The sequence below is a fragment of the Rhea americana genome, unplaced genomic scaffold (assembly GCF_003343005.1).
Source record: "Rhea americana isolate MKP2758 unplaced genomic scaffold, rheAme1 scaffold_18, whole genome shotgun sequence".
Lineage (NCBI taxonomy): Eukaryota > Metazoa > Chordata > Aves > Rheiformes > Rheidae > Rhea > Rhea americana.
The window spans coordinates 5,026,554-5,035,713 of record NW_028185927.1 but is presented as its reverse complement, the minus strand read 5'-3'; the positions used below and the strand labels follow the sequence as shown (position 1 = coordinate 5,035,713).

Sequence of the window (9,160 nt, the reverse complement as noted above, 5' to 3'; positions counted from 1 at the left end):
GCGGCGGCGGCGCCGCGCTGTCTCCCCGCGGAGGGTCCCCGAGCGGCGCTGGGGCGGGCGGGGGTGCGTCGGGGCGCCGAAACCTCCCGTTCTGGAGGCAAAACGCAGCTGCCGCGAACAAAGCGCGCGGAAGCGGCGAGCTGCCGCCTCCCGCGGCGCCGAGCGGCCGCCTCGGCTCGCCTCGCCGCTGCCCTGGCCGCCGCCGTCCTCCGGCGCTGCTGCGCTGGGGACAAGGACGCTGCGGGCTTATTTTGCCAGTTTGCAAGTAATCTATCGAGCTATTTTATTTTATTTATTTATATGTTTTTGCTGCGAGTTCCCTATTAGCCCCTTCGGTGTTTTCTGTCCTTACTGTTGCCGGGTTGGCCTGCCAGCTTTATGCGGAGCATGAACAAATTGCGCTTTGTATTTTGTTGTGAAGGAAGAGCAATTAAATAAGGATAGTGCAGCAGCATGAAGCAAAACCGAGGAGTTCTTTGAAGCACGGTGTCGAAGCTGACACAATGCAGAAAACATTTCTGCTGCTGGTAGAGCCTTACATCACTCAACAAAATGAGAGTCATGACAGTGCTGGATGCGAACCGCTGCTGTAGCGTTTGATTCGTCAAAAAAAAAAACCCAACTCAAACTCAGACCAACCCGCTGGCACTCCTAGGGCCGATTCCCTCCCTCCTGCCCCCTCTCCCCGACTAAGCCAAATCCACAGTAAGGTAATGGAAAACTGCTAGAGTGGTGCAGTCGTATGCCTCGTTGCATAAAACTGCTATCCAAAATCAAAGTTGGAGATGCTGAGATCTGAAATGAAGCAGGGATAAACTTTGTGCTTTCTTGCATCTTTGGCAACAATCCAGCGCAGGTTACCAAATTCGTCATGCATTCAGGTTGAGTACAGTATGTTTATTCTTACTGTGGCAGATAGACTTCCTTGTCTAGCACTGTGGGCTGCCTTCTTGTCTCATGAGTGTTAATTCTTGCTGTTTAAATTATTCCTTTGATCTCATTTTACAGGCTTCTGGAGTAACAGTGAATGATGAAGTCATAAAGGTTTTTAATGACATGAAAGTAAGGAAATCTTCAACCCCAGAAGAGATTAAAAAAAGAAAGAAAGCAGTTCTCTTCTGCTTAAGTGATGACAAAAAACAAATAATTGTAGAGGAGGCAAAGCAGATATTGGTTGGTGACATTGGAGATACAGTGGAGGACCCCTATACAGCCTTTGTGAAGTTACTACCTTTGAATGATTGCCGATACGCTTTGTATGATGCCACGTATGAGACAAAGGAGTCTAAGAAGGAAGACCTGGTATTTATATTCTGGTGTGTAAAAGCAGAGCTTGCTGTTAAAGCTGAATGTTCTTGACTCTTCCCTTAATACTGGATAACATTTTTTTTTTTTAACTTTAAAGGGCTCCTGAAAGTGCACCTTTAAAAAGCAAGATGATCTACGCAAGCTCTAAAGATGCCATTAAAAAGAAATTTACAGGTATGGGCCTAAAAAAAGTTGCGCTCGTTAGATATCATGCCTTCTAGATGTTGAGGTTTTCACAAATGTGTTTGTCCATCTGTCTTTCAGGTATTAAACATGAGTGGCAAGTAAATGGGTTGGATGATATTAAGGACCGTTCAACACTTGGAGAAAAATTGGGAGGCAACGTGGTAGTTTCACTTGAAGGAAAACCCTTATAAAAAGACAGACAAGTGCCATCTGGATCTAAGGAGCTTCCATTTCTGCAGCTCGTTCAATTGGAATAGTATTAGTCTCCCTTCCCCCTTCCCCTCTTGAAAAAAATAAGTCCTTTCCCTGCGCCCCTGAAGGAGATGTCATTGTTAAGCAGTCTACCAGTGGTTGCCATTAGACTGTTTAATCCTGGTAGTTTTATGTAGGATCCAAGGAATGCTTTCACGTCATACTCTTAGCCAAAACTGACGTTGCACGCGTTCCTTGCAACATGTACAACGAATGTGATAGTTAATGTGAATAGTCTAGCAGACAGCAAAGGGTAAGCTAATTGAATGCCTTGAAAGTATTGTCCACTGGTCGGATGGTAGACTCTATACAGTATTACTTACAGTTGCACTTGATTGCAGTTCCATGAGGCTCTTGTGCATTCATACACCTCACCTGCCTTGACAAGCCTATTTTTGTGACATGGCAGCACACAACACTATGCATTTAAAGCACTTTTTTTGTAATATGTTTGACTCCCCTCCCTGCCCCCCAAAAGGAATGCCAATTAAGTTGCTGTAACTGTGTCATCAAATTATTGTAGTACCTCAGTTTCATTCCTGTTACATGCATATCTTTATAAACAAAGTAGCTGTTACGATGCCTTTTGTTTTCCATTGAATGTACACTACTGAACAGGAGTAGAAGTTATCTGTTTACCATGTGAGTCTTGAAACACTAAAGTTCTGTAAAACATCAGTCATGATGGCAATTTCTGTATTAAAAAGAGCCTTAAATGGAACATTGTTTTTTTTGAGATCAAAAACTGGCCACGTTGCAATAAAACTTGTGGCTTATTACAGAATGTTGCCTTGTTTTCATTGGAAAATACAGTTTTTAAGTATGTTTAATTTAAGCATATTTCAAATAACTTCCGTGGAAAGTATTGTAAAGATAAACAATCATTAATCTCATCTTAAATAATGCAAGTTTTTCATTCCTAGTCATGATTTAGGTACTGCTTTACAATACTTTATGTGACTCTATTCTGATCATTGGATAAAGGACCTATTCCTAGTTTACCATTTGACTAAAGAAGCTACCACTACTAGAGACTATTAGTTCCATGAACCATGAAACATTGTGTTGGAAACGTAGAAATATGAAATAATTAACCATACAGTGTGTTTCGTACCTGAATGTTCTTAAAGTTCTACATGCCAGAGTAAAACCCTTAATGCCATCTTACAACTGTCTGTCAGTAAGTTGATGTGTAATGACAGTCATATGATGTGCAGAATATGCGTCAGTAAATGTTCTTTGTTTCTTAAATGTTACAGTTAACACTGACTTGGTACAAGAAATATCCTAAATGAATTGTTCTACTTGTTAACTCTTATGTAAATAGAACTGGAAAGTGTTTGCCACTACTTAGGCTTGCACTGGGGACATGTTTTGGCTGAGAGCCGAGTAATGCTCTCCTTATAGAGAATTTGATCTGCTCTGTGTGAGCAATCCTCTGTTAGCCAGAGCTATTTATGGCAAACACATGCTTTTGTATCTTGTCATCGTTATCCACAAATGGCAAAACTGGACATGATTCTACTGGTATGCATGAAGGAACTCTGTGAGGCAGCCAATTGCAGCTGAAATGTGCATGCTGCCAGAAGGAATGCTTTTTATCATTACCTTATTTTAAAAAGCTGGTAAAGCTGAACTGTGGAGCTTTTAAATATTGGCCCCTTTTTTTCAGTCCATAACCCTTTTTCAACAGTGAAGCAGAAAACCATCAAAATCTTCCCCCCTCCCCTTTATTAGTTTAAATAACTAGTAATGCTGTGTTTAGGCTCTCTTGTCCTGTAGAACTTTAAGACTTTATTTCAGGCTTCTAGCTATCCCTGTGACTTACACACTTCATTATGTTAGCTGTTCTCTGTAGACTAAACTTTACTAGAATTTAACTAAAAAGGCATGATGACCACTGACTTACTAAGTGTATTAATGAGTCCTGGTTTTGTTCCACAAAACTCTCCTTTCAGGTACCTTTTATTAAGGTTGAGAAGTAACTGATGGTATGCATGTTGTCTATAAAAGTAATAATAATTCTTTTTATTCCTCAAAATAGTCTATTTCATTTCTGATTATTCACGTTGTGTGCAAAGCCCAGTTTAATGTAAAGATTTCCTTTGTGCTTAATGTTTGACTTGAGTTCAATGCAGTATAATGGAATAATCTTTTAACTGATTTTCACAAGCTATACATGGTTTCTTTAGAAAAAGCCAAAACTGAAAATGTTAAATTTTAATAAACTGTTTAAATCTCATTTTAGACAGTCAACTTTTTTTAAGCGGTACTGTGTTTAAACTTAGTGTTTGTCTGTGCTACAAACAGTCTGGAAAAATGTCTGTGGCCTCTAAGTTGAACATTAGTTTTTTTTGTTTGTTTGTTTTTTTTTTTTAAGCTAGCTTAGATGTATATTCACTCAGTCTAAGTAGATATAAAGTCAAAGCACAAATTGCATTTATGTAAGAGTCTGAGCGCCTACTAAAACAAATTTTGGATCAAAAAGGATCAGCCTGCCTGTAGTTTGTTCTTGAAATGACTGACTGATGTGAGGTCCAATTCACATGGCTTGCTTAAAAAAAAAAGTGCTACAGAACTGTACTGTTTGAATTATAAAACAAATGAGAGACAGCTGGCATCTGTTCCAAAATGGTTTGTCAGCTGTTGTTTTCTGTCATTATGCAAAATGGTGAGGGCCTCATTGTGGTCTAGAAGTAGAGGAAAATCCTCTCGARTTGAATATCTTCTGTGTATCTCCATGTAGATGTGACATTTGGGTATTTTAGTTTCAGTTACTTTATTGATAAAGAAATGTTAAATAAAAATTTTCATGAGAGTAGCATGTGCAGAAATGGCATTTTTCTTTTAAAACTGTTACAAAGCCAGCAGTTACCTCGATTCAGTAAATTCTGAAAGAGATACGGACATATGGGTGTGATTTCTCTGAAAAGGGAAATTAGCCCAAGATTAGGGGGAGTTAGTGAGGTTTATGCTTGTGGCAATCATGGAAATACAGAGCTTAATATTACAAGGATATCAGTGTAAGAATCATTCCCAGACAGATCATTAAACAGATTTTGAGTATGTTGGGCTAAAGCCCAATGAGTTAATTTCTTTAAATGGAAGTCTTTTTCTGCTGTAAAGCTAACTCAGAACAAGTAATGGAATATTATAGAAATCGAATTGCCACTAATTGATAATAAGCTATACTCTCTTATACCAATTCYGGCAAAAACCAAATGTTCATGTCTTTTTTTTTTTATATATATATAATATAATTCTAAAAGTTCACTTTAGTTTGTGGTGGAGAGTTAATGACTGTAGAGTGAAAACATGGCACCAATGATGGATGAGTCATCACTGTAGCACCTGTCTTTAAGTACTGAATTTCTTTTAAAGTATTTCTGATTTTGAAAACCTAGTATAAATAAAATTAATTTAAATGTCTTCAGATGTTGAGTTTGTCTGTGTGCTAGGCAGCACCTACGCTACTCAGTTTGCTGTTGTCTTTGGAGCGGGAGCAGCCCGGCGGCCGTGAAGGACAGACTGGGGAGTGCGTGCGGGGAGCGCGAGCCTTGCTGCAGYGCCTTTCACCTGCAGCCCGTGCGGTTCGATGCCCGGCTGTGGCAACAGGCAGCATCAGCGTCTTCCGAGACAGGCGTTACGTTGCGGTGGGTGGACGCTGGGTAACTTTTTTTTTTCCTGTTTTGGATCTCAGCTCGCGTCTTCAGAAAAGTCGATGGTTATTAAGAAGGTAGCAAAAAGCATGCCCTACGCGGAAAAGTTACCTTTAATCTTCTGAAGAAAGTGAGTAGATGGAAAGTGAGAAAGTGACTCCGTGAAGTATACAGGAATGACGAAAAGATCACCCTTTCGGTGTAAGCGGTACCTCTCCTGTTTAAGTCAAATTTTTTATTAACTCTCTTTCATTTAACCTATTTGTGGATCTATTAAAAACCAAGGTATCCAAAACTAGTGAAGAAACAGCCCCACTGGATTCTCCAGGTGCTTTTACTAGAAAAATTGGTGAACTACAGTGTATTTACCTAGCACAAGCTTTCCATTTGGTTGTGTGAGGGATGTATGCAAGAGCATGCACTAAGAATGAGTGAAAGATCTCTTTATGAAATTCAGTGTTTTTCCAAATTGTTGCTCATTTATTGCTTAATTCAAAAATTTTCCATTTTTACTATATAACAAGTGCTTGGTACTCAATATATTGCGTTTAGGCCTTTCCGTGCCCTCCCCTGCATGTGAAATCTAAAATAGGCCTCCTATTTAATACAGTAATATTACTAATACTGCTTATCCAAGTCATCTACTAAACAACATCTGAAGAAAATGTAGAAAAAGCCTTTAAAGGTTAGAAAATTCAAAAAAAACCATTATTTATAGAGATTATTTGGTGTTGAGACTGTGTTTTTATATTGCAAGGTTTACATTAAAAAAGCGTGCACTTCCTGGAGGTACCAACACTAATTTTGGTATTGCCTTTTACTGTCTTGGTGTAGGTCATTATTTCCATTGTCAGCTATATTTCACAATACTTAAACAGAAAGCTAATGATTGGAGAAGAAACTTGAAGGTGCTGCTGTTCATTTTAGAAAGTTTCTAAATGTCAGTTCAGATGATGAGGAAAAAATACTCAAATTTCAATTTCCGTGTTTGCCTTTTTTTTATTTATTTTGTTTTCCTGGTGTGAGCAGGCTTAGGAATGTGTCTGTAGCTGTAATCAAGTCTCTCCTCTTCCACCTCTTATTTTTAAAAACAGCTGTGTCACTGCAAATCCCCACCATCTGCCCACCCTGTTCCGTAAAGCCCTACGGACAATCTCTGCTTGCACCGTTTAGTATCTATTTTCCCCTCTCTTTTTTGTGATCGCACACATTTGATATAGGGGAACTAACAGCTTTAATATTRATGCTATTCAAAAGCTCTTCTATTATGCAGAAAGTTGAACGCGTCGGGGAGCCTCTGCTGAGCACAGCTGCAGGCTACGCGCTGCCTTGGAAAGGAGATGCGACGTCTTGAGAGCGCCTTGTCTGCGCCTGCTTCCTCTTAGCGGCAGCACCACTTTCACGYGTGACCGTCTGGTGAGGCTCGTGGGGGAGCTACGCTCTTCTCCCATTTCAGCCGTTTCTGTAGAAAATTGGGCGTGCCTGTGGCAAACRTGATGCAGAGAAGCAGCGGAAGGTTTGGAACAAGCAGTTTTTCGTAGACCTGTATGTCTAGGGAAAAAAACGGGTTACAGCAGAGGATTTTTTTTCCCCTTGTAATTTCAGCATGAGTTTTCAACGGTAAAGACTGAGCTCATACCATTTCTTTGCTTTGTCTGAACCTACTGATTCTGCTTAGTGCTTGTAGGCAGGGACATATGAATGTATATGTCTGTATCAAACTGAAATTTGTTTTACAAATACAAAGCCATGCTACGATGAGGCTTTTGGGTTAGGATATCAGAGAGGCGGTGTACCTCAGCTGCATTTAAATGATCCTTTAAAATGTTTATTTTTTGACTAAMCAAACATAATGCTTAGCTTACTACATTGGAAGTTAGGATAAACTGGTAAARTTCTTAATTAGAAGATTGCAAGTGACGAGTATAATTTACGGTCATGCTCTAGACTTGCTAGCCCTGTTATTAAGTATGACTTCAGCATGCAACACTTCCCTGTCCACAGAATTCTTTGCCTGCAAAAAGGAAGCAGTAGCAAATTTTAGTTCGTTGGCTATGCTGCTGCAGGATCTGGCTGCTGAGGGTTTTTGTCCATTTGCATTTGCGAATTCCCTTTGGAATGCTGCATTATTCCTCTACATCCATGCTTCAAAATCATTTCCCAGAACTCTCCTTCCAAATAACCAGGGTTCCTGAAAGATATTTATTCTGTGTGACTGAAGTAGCGAGGCATCTTGTGCAGCTTCCGTAGGAAGCAAATGCACGGGATTAGCCTACRTGGCCACCGAGTGTGTTTGTTGCTGCATGTGAAAACCGTGTCATCTTTAGGTGTTGTTCATGCTGACGAGAATGTCAGTGCTTTCAGACTGGTGTGAAACAGCCCATCTCCAGAAACGTGTGGAAACCAAATGGAAGCTCCTAATTCTTCTAAGATAAAGACTTTACAGGCTTATTCACTGGTAAGGTGAGACAGGTCCCAGTGACAACCACTTCTCTTCTACCTATTCCAATAAAACCACCTGGCTTTGATTCTACCCAGCTTTATAGATCTACTTGGACAGGTGCAATGGCTGGAAGTATCTTTGGGACAAGCTATATTTAGAAAAAATACCTTTCAATAATTCTGGTACTTGCTTTGGTCTCATTATTTTAATTCAGAGGGTCTCTTCAACTCCATTACAACTGTAACTGCCTTGAGCTCAGTGTTGCCRGTATAATGCTCAGTACACAGCAGCAACAAGATTGGAAAGCCATCACTGTCAAAATTAGTCCTCATTTAAAATGATTTTAATTCTATGGTCTGCCTGACTTTTGCAAGGAGGATGAGTCTCTTAAAGTCAGGYAGTCTTCCAGTGAGCTCCTGACCAAACACCCACCACAGATCTTGGTGATGGGGTTGAGAAAGCGTCTGAGCATTCACGTCAGARCAGTTTATTTTGCTTTTTTACACAACTGGATACGTTTCCTATCCAGGTACGCCTTGAGGTTACGACAGTATCAACATCTAAAGCATTTCACCTGCTTTTTCATTCAGAATAGAACAGATTGATGGCAACTGCAGCTTCTCCTTACGTTAATACAGCCATTCATTTAAGCTACGAATTTCACCCTTCYGCGATTACCAGAAGGAAGAAAAGARTGACTTTTYATAGCATTACGCAGYATAAGGCTAAAATACAGCACCAGAATCGCTTGCAGTCACCATAACTGTTTTTAACCATTGTGGCTGTTCTGGCAGATACATCCTGTTATCTTGTCAGACTTGCAATATGCACGGGGCGCGATAGGCTCCAGCAAAAAACGGTGGTGAGAATACGGGTAGCTGGCACGCAGCTTTGCAACAGCAGGAGGCTGTGCCCACTCGAGGCCTTTCTTTTCTTCCCCAGGAATCTTGCGTTTCTGCACCAACCTGGTTCAGAAGTCGGAGCGCTTGGTAGCTCAGCGCGTCTCGAGGAACCCTGGGGCTGCCGCGGCTCGCGGTGCCGGTTCGAAGGCGAGATGTTTCCAACAGCGGTTCCGTCCACGCCAGACGCAGGGAGCGCGTGGCGCTGCGGTTACGCGTGTACACGCCTTTCCGCTCGGCGGTCGTCCTGTGCACGGTGCGATAACGCCGCCGCAAAAACAAACGTAACCCCAATAGTAATTCAGACTCTCACTTCAACAGCTATTTTCTTTGGCTGTTTTCAAAGAGTGGCTAATTATATCCGGGAAGTAGAAGAACATACTTTCAGGTTTGTACGTTAAATATTATTTGGG

The 9,160-nt window shown here is 40.8% G+C and overlaps 1 protein-coding gene and 1 long non-coding RNA gene across 2 annotated transcripts; one reads left to right on the top strand and one right to left on the bottom strand.

The window, feature by feature from the left end:
• Positions 1-942: 942 nt before the first annotated feature.
• Positions 943-5,175, top strand: CFL2 (cofilin 2). Its single transcript, XM_085301686.1, has 3 exons — positions 943-1,316; positions 1,406-1,482; positions 1,573-5,175. Exons 1-3 carry the CDS (start codon positions 958-960, stop codon positions 1,683-1,685), a joined length of 549 nt encoding a protein of 182 aa, XP_085157812.1. The 5' UTR covers positions 943-957; the 3' UTR covers positions 1,686-5,175.
• Positions 5,176-5,857: 682 nt separating this feature from the next.
• LOC146597630 (uncharacterized) lies at positions 5,858-8,904 on the bottom strand. The gene is made up of 2 exons (XR_014895458.1): positions 8,814-8,904; positions 5,858-6,956 (listed from the first exon to the last, which is right to left on the bottom strand). It is a non-coding gene; the product is annotated as an uncharacterized LOC146597630 (long non-coding RNA).
• Between the last annotated feature and the right edge of the window lie 256 nt (positions 8,905-9,160).